Raw genomic sequence first — 22,788 nt, 5'->3', positions numbered from 1 at the left:
AACATTTAGAAGTGATGCAGCTTTGAACAGGCATTGCCCAGGACAGACTCGATTCCTCGGAAACACTTATGTTTCTATCGACTGGATTTACGTTATTTTAAGAAGAATATCAGCGTTTAGATTCTAAATGAAAGTCGTCTTGACAGTAGGGGAAAATGATTCCAAGGATATTTCGTTCGAAACAGATTCCAGTCTAACCGGTCAACTCAGTGTCGCTAACTTAGCAGACGATTTTCAACTTCACAGGGGCTCGATTTTGTAAGGTAGGCCTTTGACATCAGTGAATAACCACAAAACTAAAATCCAGTAGGCCTACATATATTCAACCGGAAACCATGTCGATACTCCCGATATTTATACAAGATTGTTTTTATAAATACTTTACTTTTATTGTTGTCGTGTCTTGCATTTCTGAAAATTCGGAACGAGCCCCTGTGAGTGTGACGACATTGACAATTTGATCATATTTCATATAGATCAAGAATGGCACTTATAGTAATTTCGTGTTGACTACATTTTTCTAATTATAAAATAATAATCTCATAACTTGTGACGTTGCTTTTTTTTCGTTGTAGCTTCTGTAAATAAATGCTATCATTCCAAAGCTTTCTAGACCGAAAGTAACTGGCGACCATTGTTTAACCTACAACACCTGGAGCTGTATTCCTACACTGACCGAATCACTGTAAATTGTAGTATACAGTCTCATGAATACAATTTGGTTTACTAACGACATATAGACAAATGCAACACAGAATGTAAATATAAAGTAATGACAATCCTCGGAGACAGAAGAATTCACCAGTCGACTTAACAGGATGATGGATAGAATTAGCTTTTTGATGACGACGACGCCGATGATGATGATGATGATGATGATGATGATGATGATGATGATGTTGATGATGATACGTTATACACGTTTGAAATATATTATACATGCAAGTACTATATTCTACACGTATGTAATATAGTGTTCATGTACGTAATAAATTGCACGTGCATATATTGATACATTTTACATGTTAATAATGTGTTATACATACACATGATACATCATTCATATATATTATACATTATAAACGTATAAAACACACTTAACATGTATATAATAAATTATCCATGTAAATTATATATTATATATGTAAATAATGTATTATATATGTACATGACTATAATGCATTACACACGCATATAATACATTGTACATGTACATTTTATATTATAAATGTAAACATGATTTATACATAATGATAAAATATATATTATACATGTAAATCATATACATTTTTCTCTCATCCCTACCGGTATCATACTGGTCTGTCCAGGTAAATACACCCATGCTTGCTGTGTGTGTATTACCTCGCTTCCGGTGTAGGATAGCCACGCGCGCGCAATGATACAAAAGTAGGTCGCCGGTACTTTAAATCTCTCCATGATTTAAACATTTCAACAATACATTGAATTAAGATATGTAATCAGATAATGATTTTTTTATTTATGATATAAATTATGTAAAAAAACACGTTTTTCTATTGTTTTTATTAATAAAACATGGAACTATATTTTCACGCGAAAGGACACACTAGCTTGGCCGACATCAACTTCAAGTGATTTGGCTTCGCTTGCAATGACAGGGCTGCTGAAACATCGTTAGACTGTGGAAATGAATGGTTTCCTTCGTTTTTAGAACAGCAAACAGCGTTTGCATATATGGGGTATGGTAAATCGATTGGCGCTGTTCTTTTTTTATTATATGCAGTAGAAAAAAGTTTGGATTGAGAAAAAATGGCGTCTATCTGAGAAAGCTATCGACAGATAGTGCCTATTTTTGCATATTTTAGGTTGGGGAATGAGAGGAAATACTCAATCATATGTGGTTCATGTAGGATAGGGATATTTCACCTTCTGGGTCACAAAATGTGGTAAAACCCTCGGCGGAGCCTCGGGTTTTACCACATTTTGTGACCTCGGGTTTTACCACATTTTGTGACCCTCGTGTGGAATATCCCTATCCTACATGACCACATATGATAGAGTCTGATAGTATTATACATGTATACATATATAATACATTGAATATGTACTGTACATACATATAATATATTATATATATAAATAGGCCGTGTCTCCAGATTTTTTGCTTAGTCTCTGTACTGCCGATTACAAAACGAACTTACTGAACTTTTTCAGTCGTAAAAAGCAGACACAATCCATCTAACAGTATTGTGTAATCAGGGTGTTTGTACAATTAATCATTTAACAATGTCTACACGCTAAAACCCTCACACAAAACAAACATGGCTTTAAATATTGGTATTCCCTAGTTATGATGATTGCATGAAGTAATTGTCCATGAACGATCAATTTAACCTATATCACTCTACCCGAGACACAGCCAGTTTATTACCATTGGTGAACGCTAACTGGAGATCAACTGGTCGTATAATTCGATAGTTTAATGCAGTCGTATTTGTCATGTGCGTCGTGGCCACTGACACGACAGATATGTATTTCTATGAAAAATTAATTTGACATTTTATTAGCTTAGTACAAATCACAAGATAATGTAAACATGTAGCATACTAGTGTACAAATATTATAAAGATTAAATATATAATAAAACGTTTTGTGTATACATGTACATGCACATACATATTGATATAAATGCATATTCTGGTGTTCGCTTCTCCTAATATTAATGTATTCTGTAAAACTTGTGGCAAATTCTCTCTTCATCTTCATCAAAATATTCATAATTGCAAGCGTAATACCATGTTTTTTTGTTAATATTCCTGTCTAATCGATTTCAATGTAGTGCGAATTAAACAAGAATATTTCACAGAAAAAGTGATCCGTTAGAAGATATTTTTTTTTTGTTGGAATGCTTACTGGAAATCTCGCTAGATCTTAATCGTTATTAGGTCTAGCTACACTGCCAGCTTTATTTGATTAATATTACTATTTATCCTTATAAATATTTATCATCCTCTAATTATGTGGACCGTATAGAATCCTTTGTTTTTACACCCAGTCTGATTAAGTATTATGTGTCACGTCGTATGTATATAATTGTTATTTGTTGTCGTGCGGTGTTTGTAATTATATGTTCCTAATTGGCTACCGTACGAGAGGGGGTGACCAGGTGGGTGCGAGGTCATAATGACTTAAATTCTCGGACCGTGATTTACGGGTGTTTTACCCTATCTATACTGCGTTAACAGTGGAATTTATATCAGGCACAGATGTCAGACTATGCTCCATGTGAGGGTCACACCAGCATCTGAACCCCTACTAGGGCCTATCACATCGCCAGGGAATGCCGGCGCCAGGACCATCAGCAAAGGACAAGAAATGTTACAACTGCGGTAAACTGGATCATATCTCTTACGACTGTCGATTAAAGAAGAACATGTCTGGTAACAAGGTAGCCAGTTTGGTTGAGGAAGGAAATCGTAAAGAGCAGGCGAGCGGCGCCAAGAAGGTAACTAAGAAGAAGGATAGTACCTCAGCGATGGACAAGTCTCACGTAAAGGACTCGACAAATCTGAGTGTGTCATGTGATGTTAGACGTTCACAGTCTGCAGGTATGCCAGTGATGATGGGTTGTGTAGGAAGCCATTGTGTTTCAGTGCTTCGAGATACTGGATGCAGTGGAGTTGTGGTGAGAAGATGTCTTGTTGACAAGGACAGTTTCACAGAGTTCAGGTGTGTACATTCGCCGATGGATCGAAGCTAGATGTGCCTATTGCTGTTGTGGAGGTGGATTCACCTTATTTCATCGGAACTACCGAGGCTTGGGCTCTTGAGACTCCGTTATATGATCTGATTATAGGCAACATTCCTCGAGCTTTACCTCCTGATAAACCTGATAAGGAGTGGAAGATGAAGGAACATGATGAACAAGCGGTAGAGACGCGCGCACAGGTCAAGAAGAAAGGAAGTGTGTACAAGTCGCTGAAGGTACCGGATTTGATGACGGATATGTGCAGTGTGGAAGATCTGAAGGACGAACAGCAGAGAGATCCAACACTAGCGAAGTTTAGGAAGTTGGCTTCTGAAGAGCAGACATATGAACGAGATGATGGTGGTTCCTCTACTATCTTTTATCAGAAGGGTGTGATGTACCGGAAGTTCCAAAGTCCGAAAGTGAGGAATGGTATGACTTTTCGACAGTTGATTGTTCCTGAGAGATATCGTGATATGGTGATTAGGCTGGCACATGAATCTGTCATGTCTGGGTACTTGGCAGCTAAGCGGACCACTAGCCGGGTTTTGTCGGAGTTCTTCTGGCCGGGTGTTCAAGCGGAGGTCACCACATTTTGCAGATCGTGCGACATATGTCAGAAGACATTCCCGAAAGGAAGAGTTCCGAAGGCTCCACTAGGTGATATGCCTCTTATTGACACTCCATTCAAGAGAATCGCCGTGGGTCTGATTGGACCACTGGAGCCAGCGACAGAACGAGGGAATCGTTTCATTTTGACTGTCGTCGATTACGCCACTCGATATCCGGAAGCGGTTGCTTTGAAACGAATAGAGACCCAGAGAGTTGCGGAAGCACTTGTTGACATTTTCAGCAGAGTGGGTATTCCTTCTGAGATGCTCAGCGATCAGGGTGCACAGTTTACATCGGAGATGATGGGAGAGGTTAGTCGACTGTTATCCATCAGACAACTGACAAATACGCCATATCATCCGATGTGCAATGGGCTAGTGGAAAGGTTTAATGGAACCCTGAAGCAAATGTTGCGCAAGATGAGTGCAGAACGACCAAAGGATTTGGACCGATTTATCAACCCTCTACTGTTTGCCTACCGTGAGGTTCCTCAAGAATCACATGGATTTTCACCATTCGAGTTGCTGTACGGAAGAGCAGTTAGAGGGCCTATGATGATCCTGAAGGAGTTGACGAAGGATATACCAGACGAGGAAGTGAAGACCACCTATCAGTACGTAATGGATTTACGAGAGAGGATGGAGGAAACGTGTCAACTAGCATCAGAGCATCTTAGAGATGCAAAGATCAAACAGAAGAGACACTACAACAGGAGAGCGAGACAACCAAACCTTAAGGCGGGAGACAGTGTTTTAGTACTCTTACCCACGAAAGCCAACAAACTGCTGATGCAGTGGAGAGGACCTTACGAAGTAGTTGAGAAGGTGGGACCAACAGATTGACGTGTTAACAGAGATGGGAAAGTGAAGGTACTGCATGTCAATCTTCTTAAGAAGTACGAGGAGCAGAAGAAGAGTCAGGAAGGCTTATTGACAATGACTACTGAAGGTGTTATAGCTTGCGTCATGTCCATAATCATTGACGAGGAATATGACGACAATGGTGAGGAATTAAAACAAGTGTTGGATACTCTTCCTTGTGACAGAGGGAAAGAAGGGATCCAAGATGTGGAGATTTCACAAGACTTATCCCATTAGCAGAGAAGTGAGGTGAAGACTTTACTCGAGGGATATAATGATGTGCTAACAGACCAGCCAATAAGAACAGTACTTGCTGAACACGACATTGTGACTACAACGGCGGAACCGGTTCGTGTGAAACCTTATCCTTTGCCATTCAACACCAAGGCGGTCATAACAGAAGAGGTAGAGAATATGTTGGAAATGAGAGTTATTGAACCTTCATCGTCACCCTATTCAGCACCTGTAGTGATGGTAAAAAAGAAAGACGGTTCAAACCGGTTCTGCATTGACTTCAGGAGACTTAACCGAGTGACCGTCTTTGACGCAGAGCCTATGCCGAATACAGACGAAATATTTTCCAGATTGGCAGACGCTCGTTATTTCTCCAAACTTGACCTCAGCAAGGGATACTGGCAGGTGCCGGTGACTGAGAGAGCGAAACCAATGACCGCATTCACAACGCCAAAGGGATTGTTTCAGTTCCGTGTCATTTGGTCTGGTTAATGCCCCGGCGACTTTTAGTCGTATGATGAGGAAGCTGTTGGCAGGAATGGACAATCTCGAGAACTTCATAGATGATATTCTCATCTACACTTCTACATGGCAGGAGCACTTGGACGTTTTGAAGGAATTGTTGTTTTTTTTTATATTTCTTTTATTTTTTAAACATTTTGCATGATAAACATCAAACAGGTTACATTTCACAAGTACATTTATATAATTACTTGCTCACAAATTTTCTTCATTCTCTCATTTGAACAGTTTAACTGTCACACTAATACTTACGTTAGATCCAACCCACCTTACATTCACACTCGCATACAACATGAAGACATACAGAATCAGACAAAGCACAAAGAAACAGCAGAACAAAAATATAACACATATAAAAGAGCTATAGTAAAGAAAGAGACAGAAAAGAGGGGGGGGGGGGGGGGGTTGATGGTGATGGAAAAGATAGAGAAGATAGGGGGATATTAGGGTGAGAGGTGGTCAGACTTTTGGTTTATATATAAAAAATATTAAATTTAACGTTTTTGATCAGGCAAGTTCAACAAGTTTTAACCATTTTTTCCATTCATTATTTAAAACATTGAGGCACTGTTCACCTTTTCCCTGAGCAATATACTTTTGGACTTTGTAATAATCTTTTATCAAATTTACCAATGCCATAACATTTAATGATTTATGAGCGCACCTGGTTTGGTACAGGTATTGTTTAAAAATTAAAATAATTTCATTATCAACTTTATTATAAATGCCTTTATGTTCAAATAATCCAAAAATCATAGCTTGTTTATTAATTGCAAAAGGAATAGTAATGATCTCTAAAAGTGATTCAAAAGTGAACAAAAATTGTTGAACTTCATTACATTCCCATAAAATATGGGTGATTGTCTCCCTGTCACCATTACAGAATGTACAGTTAGGATTATTTGTTAGGCCAATCTTGTAAATAAAAGCATTAGTGGTTAATATGTGATGATTTATTCTAAACTGTAGCCATTGTAGTTTTGTATTTTTTGTTATTCTAAATGGGAGAGAGTATATCTTTTTCCATGCATCATTATTAAAATCAAATATATTTCCCCACTTATTTTGAGCTAAAACAATGTTTTCTTGTTTTATAAGTAGTTTGTAAAAATCTTGAGACCCCTTTTTCTGTTTAAAAATAATTTCTAAATCTAAAGGGATGATCGGGTATTGTGGGGTTCTATTTAGGATAGGATAGTTGAAGGAATTGTTTGTACGACTGCGTGAGGCCGGATTGACTGCTAGACCCAGCAAGTGTGCATTGGGGTTTCCGAGCTTATCTTGTCTTGGACATATGGTTGGTTCAGGACGACTAGAATTAGAGCAGGCGAAAGTGGAAGCGATTGCAGAAGCACCAAGGCCAACCAGTAAGAAGCAAGTCCGTTCATTCTTGGGATTGGCTGGATTTTATCGAAAGTTCATTCCTAATTTCGCCGCCATCAGTGTTCCCCTGACAGACTTGACAAAGTAGGGTAATCCAAACAAAGTCGTATGGGATGAAAGTCATGACATTGCCTTCAACACTTTGAAGAAAATGCTAACAGCAAGACCTGTATTGATGCTCGCTGATCTGGATCAGGAATCTATACTATCCGATGCGTCAGATTCTGGATTAGGCGCTGTTATTGCAAGAAGATGCAGACAAGAAGTTGCCTGTTGCCTATGCGAGTAGGAAACTCTTACCTAGAGAGCAGAATTACATGTATGCGATAGTGGAGAGGGAATGTTTGGCAATCGTCTGGGGAATCCGGATGTTTGAGCCATACTTGTATGGAAGAAAGTTTGTCCTGGAAACTGACCATCAGCCACTTACATATCTCCACAGATCGAGGACGACAAACGCCAGATTGATGCGGTGGGCGCTCACACTCCAGCCTTACAGATTTCGGATTCGAGCGATAAAGGGTGTGGACAATGTTGGTGCTGATTATCTGAGCAGGATGTGAATAACTATTGACCTTCAATACTTCGTGATCTATGGAAAAAATGCGTTAACAGTGGAATTTATGTCAGGCATAGATGTCAGACAGTGCTCCATGTGAGGGTCACACCAGCATCTGAACCCCTACCAGGGCCTATCACATCGCCAGGGAATGCCGGCGCCAGGACCATCAGACAGGATGGTCAGCCATCATCACACTCCGAGCGCCAGGACAGGTCAGGAAGTGATTTGAACACTGACAAGCTTGGGGAGGTTTTGGCTCTAGTAGTGCTACAGTGTCAGTGTTTGGATGCATCATATAAGGTGTTTTGTAACCAATATGCTTTAGAGTTGTTGGTCGGTGGTATCCTGTGTGGAAACTTCATGTGGATTAGACTTGTATAGCGTATAGCTACAGCTACAGTTACATTGCACATGTGTGATGCGCGATTGTGGGAATTGAGTGACCAGTTTTTTGGAGCAGAGACTTAAATTTGTGTGGAAATGGCTGAGAGTGAGTGTGTTTTGTTGTTTTGTTGTAAATAAATTGTTAATTTTCACATACAAATATTGTTTTCATTTCTCATCTAACTACTCGACGCTCGTCCTACGTAACAGTATGTAGGCACCATCTCGTTATTTTCATGTTGTACTTGTTTAGCCATCAAATTTTAATTGTAAGTATAATAGATCTAATAAAATTTTAACTTAATTTGAATTGAATCACTCGGTTGTGCTAACACTGGATGGCGGGCGTTAAATGTTTGATGAAGGATATGGAAGTCTGTATAATCTGTCCTCGTTATCAACAGTAATGTTGTTTGTTTTCGTCTTGTATTAGCGAATCATCCATGGCCTCAGCTATATTTTAATCAACCTTCATTACACCTCTTGAGAGCAGACTTACCGACGTAAGTGTTAGTCATTAGATACACTTTTAACTTGGAATAAAACATTTGGTTTACACATTTCTCAAATTCGTTTTTAACCTGGCAGATATAAGCACGCCGGTTTTAATTTCTTTGCGTTTTTACATAAGAATGACGAGATAGCGTTTCGCGTTGAGTAAGACTATCAGTATTGTGTGTACCTATGACTATCATCGTGGTTATATTGGGAACAGACACCAGATGGATATCCTCAGGTGTTTCTGTAAATAACACTCCTCCAATACAGGGGGTGACCGCCTTATCTTCTAAAGGCCCGTTACTCCTAAAATCGATTTTGAGACAGAGATTTAGTTGCTAATGTGAACAATATACCGTTATGCTTTCACTGAACTCTGCATATATACACTACACAAAGACCGAAACCAAATCTACATATCTACCTACATCTACACCACAATCGAAACCAAATCTATATATGTACCTACATCTACACAACCGAAACCAAATCTACATATCTACCTACATCTACACCACAATCGAAACCAAATCTATATATGTACCTACATCTACACAACCGAAACCAAATCTACATATCTACCTACATCTACACCACAATCGAAACCAAATCTACATATCTACCTACATCTACACAACCGAAACCAAATCTACATATCTACCTACATCTACACAACCGAAACCAAATCTACATATGTACATACATCTACACCACAATCGAAACAAAATCTACATATGTACCTACATCTACACAACCGAAACCAAATCTACATATCTACCTACATCTACACAACAATCGAAACCAAATCTACATATGTACCTACATCTACACAACAATCGAAACCGAATCTACATATGTACCTACATCTACACAACAACCCAAACCAAATCTACATATGTACCTACATCTACACAACCGAAACCAAATCTACATATGTACCTAAATCTACATAACAACCGAAACCAAATCTACATATGTACCTACATCTACACAACAACCCAAACCAAATCTACATATGTACCTAAATCTACATAACAACCGAAACCAAATCTACATATGTACCTAAATCTACATAACAACCCAAACCAAATCTACATATGTACCTACATCTACACAACAACCCAAACCAAATCTACATATGTACCTACATCTACACAACAACCCAAACCAAATCTACATATGTACCTACATCTACACAACAACCCAAACCAAATCTACATATGTACCTATATCTACACAACAACCCAAACCAAATCTACATATGTACCTACATCTACACAACCGAAACCAAATCTACATATGTACCTACATCTACACAACCGAAACCAAATCTACATATGTACCTACATCTACACAACAACCCAAACCAAATCTACATATGTACCTACATCTACACAACAACCCAAACCAAATCTACATATGTACCTACATCTACACAACAACCCAAACCAAATCTACATATGTACCTACATCTACACAACCCAAACCAAATCTACATATGTACCTACATCTACACAACCCAAACCAAATCTACATATGTACCTACATCTACACAACCGAAACCAAACCTACATATGTACCTACATCTACACAACAACCCAAACCAAATCTACATATGTACCTACATCTACACAACAACCCAAACCAAATCTACATATGTACCTACATCTACACAACAACCCAAACCAAATCTACATATGTACCTACATCTACACAACAACCCAAACCAAATCTACATATGTACCTACATCTACACAACAACCCAAACCAAATCTACATATGTACCTACATCTACACCACAATCGAAACCAAACCTACATATGTACCTATATCTACGCAACCGAAACCAAATCTACATATGTACCTAAATCTACATAACAACCGAAACCAAATCTACATATGTACCTACATCTACACAACAACCCAAACCAAATCTACATATGTACCTACATCTACACAACAATCGAAACCAAACCTACATATGTACCTATATCTACGCAACCGAAACCAAATCTACATATGTACCTAAATCTACATAACAACCGAAACCAAATCTACATATGTACCTACATCTACACAACAACCCAAACCAAATCTACATATGTACCTACATCTACACAACAACCCAAACCAATTCTACATATGTACCTACTTCACAGGCAGAGAAACCAAATCTACATATGTACCTATTACACAGGCAATGAAATGAGCTAATGAAACCAAATCCATATTGCTACACCGAAAGCTGATATACACAGATTGAATTACGTATGAAGCCACACAACTACTGAAAGCTATTTAAAACAAATATACACAAGTCCGCAATAAAAAAAACTCCACAGTTACAACTACTGACACTAAAAACTACTATCTGAAGCTGTATATAACTATAACTTCAATTGTCAAAATCCAAGATGGCTGCCAGTCGGCTATGTTATTTTTCGATCGGTCCCAATATGCAATACGGACATCTCAGGACCTACGGAAACTTACAAATGAAATACGAGAAAGATCCCTTTGCTTATATAGTGGTGTAACTTGTTTACATACTCGTAATGACAGTAATGAAGTAGAGAGGAGAAACTAGATGACATACATTTTTTACTTACCTATCGTTGTGATGACAGTAATGGAGTAGAGAAGAAAAACTCGATGACATACTTACCTATCATTGTGATGATAGTGATGGAGTAAAGAAGAGAAACTCGATGACATACTAACCTATCGTTGTGATGACAGTGATGGAGTAGAGAAGAGAAATTCGATGACATACTTACCTATCGTTGTGATGACAATGATGGAGTAGAGAAGAGAAATTCGATGACATACTAACCTATCGCTGTGATGATAGTGATGGAGTAGAGAGGAGAAACTCGATGACATACTTACCTATCGTTGTGATGACAGTGATGGAGTAGAGAGGAGAAACAACTCGATGACATACTTACCTATCGTTGTGATGACAATGATGGAGTAGAGAAGAGAAACTCGATGACATACTTACCTATCGTTGTGATGACAGTGATGGAGTAGAGAAGAGAAACTCGATGACATACTTACCTATCGTTGTGATGACAGTGATGGAGTAGAGAAGAGAAATTCGATGACATACTTACCTATCGTTGTGATGACAGCGATGGAGTAGAGAAGAAAAACTCGATGACATACTTACCTATCGCTGTGATGACAATGATGGAGTAGAGATAAGAAACTCGATGACATACTAACCTATCGTTGTGATGACAGTGATGGAGTAGAGAAGAAAAACTCGATGACATACTTACCTATCGTTGTGATGACAATGATGGAGTAGAGAAGAGAAACAACTCGATGACATACTTACCTATCGTTGTGATGACAGTAATGGAGTAGAGAGGAGAAACTCGATGACATATTTACCTATCGTTGTGATGACAGTGATGGAGTAAAGAAGAGAAACTCGATGACATACTTACCTATCGCTGTGATGACAGTGATGGAGTAAAGAAGAGAAACTCGATGACATACTTACCTATCGTTGTGATGACAGTGATGGAGTAGAGAGGAGAAACTCGATGACATATTTACCTATCGTTGTGATGACAGTGATGGAGTAAAGAAGTGCCCCGGCGAAGGACCACTGCACCTCTCCTTCGCCGTCTTTACCGTCCCAGCCCTGCTCCTTTGTTGCCTTGTAGATGAGAGTCTGGAAGTCCCTCAGGATATCGTCTGCCCCCACGGTCCAATTGGCAGTATGGAAAACGTTATACAGGAAAGTAATGTTCCACAGTCTGTCTACCTGTACCTTCCGGTGGGCAGCGACATTGGCACGTGCTGTCTTCTCATAGGGAGCTTCCAGCTCTTTAAAAATGAATCCTCCGAGAATGGAATAGGCAACCACGAGAGAACACATTCCTATGTGAGAGAAGAGAAAAGCTACAAACTGCTTACAACATTTCACACAGCGTTTACCTCGGCGATTTTGAGACTTTGCACGAGTTTGAGGTTTTTTGCCGAGTGTCTTTGAATGTGGTGAAGATTTCGGATACACCTCGTGATTTTTGTGCTTTCTTGATCTTCCACAAAAGCAACACGCGCAGCAACCCGACTTCCGGTTCGAAGGGACGAAATATGGATCATCGCCCTCATTACAAATGCCGTTTTCAGCAGCTGTGAAAGAGAGGTTTTCTTGCTGTATGTCATCTTCTCGTCTACCACTCACCCTACTTGCGTGCAAATGTTCGTCGTCCTCGCCGTCATTAACAATCTCAGTATCGGCCTTGGAAAGTATCCTTTCTATCTCCTCGTCACTTCCGGTGTCATAATCTGACATATGTTCCTTGGCGCTTTGAGATTCCATAACGACACAAGTAAATGTAGCCTTATTTCAGCTTCTCGCTAAACTGTTCTGTACAATACCCTGACATCAGTATTAACTGACTTGGCTTACATAGGCGATCGAGGGTAACTGCTGCTCAAACTGACTCTCGTGGCCATCTTTGTTTATGTCAGCTGACCCCATTTCAGGTAGCGCGACCTTCTTCTCTCGTTATTGGTTTCTGTTATGCCCTATAAAACACAAAAAAAACATATTTTAGCTTTTCATTTCTCAAGTAACCGAGTTGTTTTCCGCGGACAATACATGCTAATACTGACCTCTGATAAACTATTCAATATATAGAAAATGAACAAGTAATATTTTCGAAACGGATATACTCTTTATTTTTGATAAAATTCAGGGACAACCGTTTACTGACTGACCTATGAATTGGTATATGACGTCATATATCTACTTGAGTGTGACTTGCGTACCGATGAGGATATGTCTGAACTAACATAACGTTTATTCATGGTCCGTGTAACACTTAACAATTCAAAATTCTAAAATGTTTTAGAATTTTAGATTTTTAGATTTTTTACCAAAAACCCAAAATATCAAATTTCAAAACAAAAATGAGGGTTTTTTTTTTTAGATTTTTAGTTTTTTGACCAAAATTCTAAAGTTTCAACTTTCAAACCTGTTATGAGTTTTTAGATTTTTAGGTTTTGACCAAAATTCTAAAAAAAAAAGATGCCTGTGCTAGGGATGGAACCCGAAACTCACGGCTTATCTAGATTAACAACTGAATGATCTAAAGAAACATTTTCCCTGGTCGAGTCAGTATGGAGCAGCTAGTGTTTACTCCGGGCCACAATAGGTACAGCGGCTGGGGGCTTTTTGGTTGTGTAGTTATACGTGACTCATTTTATATAATGTAACACTTTTTGCGGCCATAGACAAAAAGTTTATTATGTTTTTACGATACGAAGACATATATTGAATTACTCTGTCTTTTTATGTTTTTTTGTTAATTCCTTTACATTCGTATTTTCACGACAGAAAGTAAACATAAACAACAACCCCAGACAAACTTAGCATGAATATGTTCATCACAAGTGCAGATAGATGGTTTGGAGCGAAATAAAACAAAACAAAATTAGATAAATAAGCTCATACATCATAGTTATTTGTCCATTAAGATATGTATCATTGAATATGAAACGGAATTGCTGTACAACAGCTGACAGCCACGGTGACGAGACGCCAGATAGCGGAAGGTGTATGGCAAAAGTGCACTTCCGGGGATATTTGGGCGGGAAAAGAGGTAATACTCGGTCAGCACAGGTGGCACACAACAAGTAGCTGCCAAGTATCGAATTCACCCAGAACCACTGTTTACTATTGTGTGACGTCAGTTATCAGACATGTGATTAAATCCCGCTGTGGTGACATAATCTAAATTCACAACACCAAAGATTTGCAATGGCCATTACCTACTAAAATAAAGTTACATTTCATTTCGATAGAAAAAGTATCTGGCAACAGCACCATAGGGATGAATGCATCTCTTTGACGATTATCGCGTGGCTTTATTAGAGATGTAGTGTGGGAGGTAAGAAAAAGCACGAGTAACCAAAGTTATCTCGCCCGACTTCACCATTCCACGCGAAATATCTATCACATTACTTATTTATAGTATATAAATGCACAAAATGGCGCGTCTCCAGACTTGTGATACCCAGCGTACTGTCAGCAATCTAAACATCCAAACCATCTGTATGCAAAGCACGCCAAACGACACCGATGTATCCCAGCATCCTCTACATGTACATCGTACTGATTTCCGGTTTATCAGGCGTTACCTCGGCGGAGAACAAATGTTTTTAATGTTCATCATACGATTTTTGTCTCTTTCGGAGATATGTCTCCAAATCCGATTGGTCCATTTCAATCGTCAATTAATTACAATGTATTTATATCTAACGCAACCGGGATTACTATTAAACTATCTATTAATGATACAGGAAACTCTAAGATGTTCTACTTTCAGTTTTCAATATAAAAAGATATTTAACTCAAATATAAACAATAACAAAACTTCTACTTCCACTTTCCTATATGGAACCGTTAATTGTTTTAGTGTTGTTCCAATTCCGCGTCATACCACCTGCACATATAAAACAATGTACATTGTTTAGAGGTCATCATGACTGACACTATTTGAACCATTGTCTGTTAGTTCTTAGATAGATATACATTATATACAATTTCTTAATTTTCAAGATTATATTTCCACCTTTCGTTAACGTGTTTTTAGTTGAAAACAACAAAGCGATGCTTCTTAAATAGGCACATTGACGATAATTCTGTTGTAAGCACGTGTATGAAATGGACACAATGTATGTTGGGAGAGTTCTGACGAATTACAAAACAAGCACACACCTGCGATAAGTGGCTTACATAATCCTGATTAATGAAACGTGTATACTTGTGTATCGAACCCCTGTCTAACACAACCAATACGAATTACCGCAGGGGCTCGTTCCTACTAATAACATTCTGCACGTGCACAAACGTTTCGGCAATTTTCTCCTTATCGCAATTTTAATGCAAAACAGTTGATTCAGAAGATGTCAAAATCAATTGTGCCTGTGAATGATATAATACAACTTCATTTGTGCTCTTGTGGTTTCCGTTTCTCTGTGGCGGGTTTATTGTATTGACAGCGTTAATAACTTTTCAGCTCAAGCGTCCCGGTGATGGAGATCGATCATCATAAAGCAATACCCATTCAATGCGCAACGGGCATACTTTTACGTCCGTAAACTACAAATATTGCCGTTGTGTTTTATCATTACGTCTTTGCTCTCTGACATTTCTGAATTATAATTTATTGTTTATTGTCACTTTAAGCGTATAAATTTAAACTTTAATCAGACTACAAGCCTCTGATGATTCTTGACAAAACAGACATTGCTCACGTGAGTTTTGTGTATCAAAGTTTTATAGCTGGTCATTAAGATAACATGATACCGCTATCCTTTAGGTGTAGTTACAATGTTTGAATATAAAGCATAACAAAATAAATAGCTCTTATTAATTTCCAAAACCGAAGAATTTCGGAAACAGCAATCCTGTTTTCTACTGTACTGCCCAAACAGCCGATAAATTGTCGACTATCTATTGCATGCCGTCCCCTGGAGTATTCATATGTATGAATATGTCATCATATAGTGGGTTTTAGGCTATCATTTACCGAAATGCGTCCCCACAGTCGCCAATCAGCGTGTCTTAGTAACTTACCACAATTTTAATTTAGTTACCAATTGTTTGAACTGCAAACATCTGGCTATTAATCTGTTTTCGTAGATAAAGGACCCATGACAACCTAACTTGTATCCTTCAGTTTATTTCATTGAGCAGTGCTCTTCATCATACAGTATATTTTTGTGTCATCTTATGCCACTTCGCCTGTTCTAGATGACATGCCGACAAGATGTGACGTCATTTTGGTGCCATGTTGACCAACGTTACGTGAACGCTTTGTACATCGCCTCAGACAACACACACATATACGTTGTATCATTAGTATGGTTTGCAGGAAGATCTTCCAGTGTATAAACATGGAAGGTAAACCTGAGTATTAGACATGAGAACACTTTGGAATTAAATATAAATATAATTATTGAACAGCTGACAGATTATATTTTATTAACAAAGGAATGCAATCTGGAAGACAGCTACGTAATCATGTGGTCCTACCGGATGCCATTACACTGACTCTGCCACCCTTACTCCATTGATATTGACAATAAACACAACATGGCGTGGTGAACTATGACTATATTGTGGTTGTATTTTATTGTAAGATGATCGATCTACAGATCGCATATTTCACGACGTAAAATGGCACTTTGATGTCGATAGTCCCCTAAGCTGATATTTTATAACGTCCGGCTGTACAGGAAAACTGTTACATGCTATAGAATCCCGACTTCAATGATGAACTACACACGTGTCGCGGGTTTGAGAGTCAGGTATAATACATTAAAGGAATCGTACTAAAAATTATAGATTTTATCTTATAACTATTGAGTTTTTTTCTCCTACGAAAGTGATGTACATGTGTAATGGCAATAATACTGTCAGCATCTGTAGCCGGGAGGTGGTAAACCAACAATGCAGAAACGACGGGGCGTGTTCAACAACAGTAAACCCTACGTAACCGCCATTCTTCTCTGCAGATTACATTTCTATTCAAAAAACTATTCAGTATGCATGTTGCCCGGGCTTAACCTGGGTTTGGATCGAGAGCAGTCGTTTAAAGCTGTAAATGATATAGAAAACTTCTACGTCCTATCAACAGCTATGGTCAAGGTCTCCTGTGTATCCGAGATGCATGCGTGTAGTATATGTCTATATGTTTTAGAAGGTTACGGTATGTTCTTCTCTTGTGATAGCGCGAAACTGATGATGACTTTATAGTGTTACCTTACTGAAGCATACTGCCGAAGACACCCAGCAGGACACCCCACCCGGTCACATAATATTGACAATGGCCAAACCAGTCGTTCCCCTACCAAGGTGCTGAGCGCTTTTCAGGAGTAGTAATGTTCCAGACAAGGGACGAAACCCGAAGTCATCCTCACAGAGACGAACGCTCCAACGACAACCAATGTTGGTTACTTGAACATTCTGAACATTTCCATACATTTTCTATATCAACATTCAAGTAAAAGTATCTAACATAAACACATATTTAATACATTCTCAAATTAACGTTACATCTACAATTACACAACCCCTCTGGTCAAGTTACAATTACCAACAAAAACCATCTAATATTTATATATACAAAAGACCTCCGTGTAACTTGTAAAATATATTCGTTAATATTATATAATTTTACATTATTGTAACCGAGAATATGACGTCGCTGATAACATATAATTGTGACATCAATAGTAACGGATTTGTGATGTTACGTTACTGGTACTCTATCATGTTACGTCATTATAACAGAATAAAACCAGATAGCACGATTAATCAGTATATGTTTTAAACATAGATAGTGTCCTCTTCACGTCGTATCGCATGAAATAGTTCAAATAGCTTTGGCGGTGACCACCTTTGTGATCCGGAGATGCCCGGATGTTTACTATCACTGATAGTGCCCGGATGTTTATAGTACGATGACAACGGTGTTTTGAAGTTTATCGTAATGTAGACACAGATTTGTTCACGTCTACAGATAGTACTGATAATGTTCCTAATATGTTTTCATAAGTAACAGAACGGAAATAGCGTGGAGACATACAATACTTAATCATGCGCATGACCGACAGCGCCAATAACTCCTATCCCTTTGGATACCGATTAGTAGGAAATGTTGTATACTTGTTATATCAATATAATTTGCCTTTCGCATGCCGAGAAAAACGACGATTATGTTTTCAATAATGTTTTATAAAAACAAGCTGAAATGTGTAATGGAATTTATCACAACACCACGTGGATTGTCGGCAAAAAGGACCGAACACACTCACGATAATGCGTCATGGGAATGGAATTATACGCAAATATAGCTTCGAGAGTTCACGATCTAATTGAATTAAATATATTTTAAAAGGAAAAATTGCTCCTAAATCCAATTGAGTAAAATTAAAAATAATCGAGGTTAAAATTTGTCCTTTTAAAGACATCACGTGATTGATAATGTCACTAGATGGCGGTGGTTATAGGGCGTGGAGTCTGGGTGTGTCCTAAATCCTTACATAACACGTAGGATAGGTCAACCGAGTCTGAATCAAGTATGTCTGCAACCTTACTTAAGTAATCCTTTTCCTGTTAAATATGAAATGGCAATTGTCAAAATACGTTTGTCTTCACATAACCTGTTAATTGAAACTTGACGTCATAGAAAAATTCCTCACCATTTAAGATGTTATCCTTGCTGTAGAAATGGCATAGAAGATGAATACTATTTCATTTTAAAATGTCCCTCCTTTAACGGTAAAATAAAATATATAAAGCCTCATTATCGGGTTAATCCCTCTGTCTATAAGTTAATAAATTTACTATCAACGGGTAATGTTGAAGAATTAAGTAATCTGGGCTAGTTTTTATACCAAGCATCGTTACTACGTTCTACTCTGTTGGCTTCTAGTAACTAGTAGTTTGATCCATACTATTCATTTTCCTTATTGAGTCACACACATACATATATATACAAATATGTGCATGCTATAATGTCATATGCCAGTGCATTGCTCTACCCGATCTGACTTGTATTATTTTCTTGTATTCTTGTAATTGTATTATGTCGATGAGATGTATACTCTCAAGATTAATAAAGAATTGAAAAGGCTCTAACATAAATACAATGTTTCTTGATTATTCAAATTTGATTATTCTTAATGTGGTGAACACCTGGCCATTATGACCCAATGTATACTTTCGATACCAGTAATGGACGTAATTTTGAATAGAACATTTCATTACCAATCAGGGACATTCCAGTACAAAGATATTATCGATCATTAAAACAGAGCGAGCATCCTCCGATAGAATTCTACCTATTATTCCAAAGGAGTAAACACAATTCCGGAAGCATTTCTGGAGTTGTGATGGCCAGGAGTTTCCGAGAGCTATAAATCCCGATCAACGGTCCGTGACATTACCTGTTTATTACGTAACAGCCGACGGTCACTAGAGCTCATTAGGACGGCGGTACAAGTGTATGCCTCTTAATCACATTGATCAATGGCCGAACAGTAATTAACAGCTTGTTCGAACCTGCATGAAGCCATTTTGTCGATTTTAATACTAGAATAATTAACTACTAAAATTAACACACTTTTCCATTAAGTGGACAACACATTAAGATTTGAATTCAGAACCGAGGTTATTTATAAAATTACAGTACGACGTACGTTCCTTATCAGCAGTCCATGCCGAGGTATTGATAATAGAAGTGTGTTTTAATCAATAGTTTCCTAATTATGTGAGTATACGTTTAACAATTTTGACGAACAGTTGCTACGTTATTTTGTCACATGATTATGAACATGCTTATTATTTTTATTATTATTATCAATATTTTGGAAAGAGAAGTCGATCCGAGATGTTAACTTCGTACATGACGCACGTGCTGCGTTTTTAGCCACTAGAAGGCTGGCATTCGTGACACGTTACGGTGAGTTCCGGTCTGTACTAAATAAAGTACAGTTGACCACGATCAGGTAATCTGACTGATCCAAATAATAAGTTGGGGTTTTTTAAAAGTTTTTTGGGGATATATATATATTTTTTTTTTTACTAATGGGTTGTGTCAAACTGTGTGACGCAAAATAGAAATAAGCCAGATTAAGTAAATGGTGTATGTAGAATGAATTACATCGCATTAACCCCAATACAGTTAAAGTTAAAATTATCTACTTACGTACACGAACCCGTAATTAGCAGGGCTAACTACCGTGCTTCTGGGGCTGCCTCTGTGAATATTTACATCACCAAAGTATTTTTTGTTAGAGCCAGAGTAAATGTTCCAGACATTTCTAAGCAATAACATTGGTACAAAATATTATGAAACATGCTCTCGAAGAACTGGAAGATGCCAACTCGGAGTATTGAGGTATGTTGTGAAATGTGTTTTTTTTTCTAATCGCAAAATAAGTGCCGAAACGCAAAGCCAGTATTTGGAGTAAACAGGCATTCAAGGAGAGAACAAATACTACAGTGACTTACTTTGTACATAAATGCTGCGGTTGATTATCCTACAGACTGTCAGAAAGAGGTACTCGTCTTCAATAATCCGTCAACACTCTAGATCCTAGTCTCTTAAATGGTGAATGTCATAATTACGTCTCTTCCAAATCAATATCATCGGGATAGTGGAGAGGGATGTCAACAGGACTTTAAAAGTACAAAAGCAGTCAACAATTCTAAACGGACTGCGTCATAATTGCACTAATCCACTCCACCATTTATGTGTTTCGTTTCTCCACATTTTGTTGTTTTTGTCCCCTCCCATCATTAATGCGCCTGTGAAACCGTGTACCTAACAAACCCCACACGCTTGATCTGTATCAATTGAACTCTTACACCAGGGCAAGTTATAACTGGGTGACATGAACAGACAGCAAGATGGCCTCTGTTTCGTTAGAGTTTTGGCATCAGATAAATGTTTATATACATACAGACCGCCACACTCCACCATTAGGCGGATTTTATTGAGACATATTGCCCGGTAGCCTGAGAGAGAAAGAATGGAACATAAATTCCAATCCTAAACTGCTACACTCGTGGCGAGTACCAACTTTTTACACTGGAGTCGACAAGTTGACCTTTTCATGATACATATGACATTTAGGACACTACTTGTTCAAAGTTTATTCGATTGCATTTGTACATGTAAAACAAGTCCCTGTCGGCCCCTAAAGGATGGTTTCTGTCGGCCCCTAAAGGGATGGTTTCTCACGGCCCCTAAAAGGATGGTTTCGCACGGCCCCTATACGCGCTTCTGTACATTAGCCTAGGCCTTCTGGAAACTTCGGCTTGTCTTTCGTACATCACGCAGGAACAGGATTTTTCTTTCAAGTGTACCCGAACAACGACAGTTTTGACAATGAAACATTAACGATTAGTCCAAACAACTAACTAGGATGAGTAACATCAAGGGTGGTCGGGTGGCACAGTGGTAACACACTTGCATTTCAACTAGGCGGCCGGGGTTCGATTCCCCGTTCGGACGTGAAAAGGTGTGGAGTATCTTCCCGACCACGTGGGTTTTCCCCAGGTACTCCGGTTTCCTCCCACAGTAAGACCCATCGCGCGCTTTCATCCAGGCCAACAAGCGTGATCAATATCAGTTGATATAACTTGTTTCGCAACATCGAAGTCGATTCAGGCTGGATTTTCTATAAAAAAAACTTCTACTTTTTAATCTTCCACTAACCTGGCAATAAACAGTTCCCGAGTACAGTCTTGTGACTTGTTTTGATCTTTTTAGGTATGGCAATTAATTGATTTAGTTAACCAATTAGTGAATAGATTTCCATTCTATACAACCCTTACAGTAGACGTATAACCAAAGAAATATGATTGGTCCAAAGTAGTACGAACACTCGGGTCTTTCCGTGATACTGGTTTAGTATCAAATTGTGAGCCAATCATGGCCTGACGTTACATTAAAATTCAGATAGAATTTTTAATTCAAACATAAAATACGATATCATTCCCATACAGTTACATCATTTCGTAGATCAGATTTTTTTTAGATGTTGTGGATTCCGTAAGAAATAATACAGAAAGATAAGATTTTTTTTTGATGTTTTGATGGATGACAAACGTCTTTATGATAAAATAAAACACAATTCGACTTGTCACATTCCCAAAGAAAACTACAATTTCCGCTTCGTGGACAATCCGATTATTACTCTGTCCATTCGGTCTTGGTGGTAAGTTAGATGTGGTGACAAGTTAGATGTGGTGACAAGTTGGGTGTGGTGACAAGTTGGGTGTGGTGACAAGTTGGGTGTGGTGACAAGTTAGATGTGGTGACAAGTTCGGTGTGGTGACAAGTTAGATGTGGTGACAAGTTCGGTGTGGTGACAAGTTGGGTGTGGTGACAAGTTAGATGTAGTGGTAAGTTAAATGTGGTGACAAGTTGGGTGTGGTGGAAAGTTAGATGTGGTGACAAGTTAGA

At 38.3% G+C, this 22,788-nt stretch overlaps 1 protein-coding gene across 2 annotated transcripts in view; it reads right to left on the bottom strand.

Moving 5' to 3' along the window:
* The window catches only part of LOC117333256 (TWiK family of potassium channels protein 7-like), an 81,992-nt gene that overhangs the window by 12,015 nt on the left and 47,189 nt on the right, over positions 1 to 22,788 (bottom strand). The window contains exons 1-2 of one of the 2 annotated variants that reach the window (XM_033892470.1): positions 20,829 to 21,019; positions 12,350 to 13,330 (exon numbers count right to left, since the gene is read on the bottom strand). In XM_033892470.1, the coding sequence (XP_033748361.1) occupies positions 12,350 to 13,121 (772 nt within the window). In that variant the 5' untranslated portion in view covers positions 13,122 to 13,330; positions 20,829 to 21,019. Of the gene's footprint in view, positions 1 to 12,349; positions 13,331 to 20,828; positions 21,020 to 22,788 lie in introns of those variants that run through there. The other variant, XM_033892469.1, reaches the window with a different exon arrangement.

Source organism: Pecten maximus, chromosome 8, assembly GCF_902652985.1.
Source record: "Pecten maximus chromosome 8, xPecMax1.1, whole genome shotgun sequence".
NCBI classification, from domain to species: Eukaryota; Metazoa; Mollusca; class Bivalvia; order Pectinida; family Pectinidae; genus Pecten; species Pecten maximus.
The sequence above is the reverse complement of the archived record's forward strand: the minus strand, read 5'-3'. Positions and strand labels throughout refer to the sequence as shown.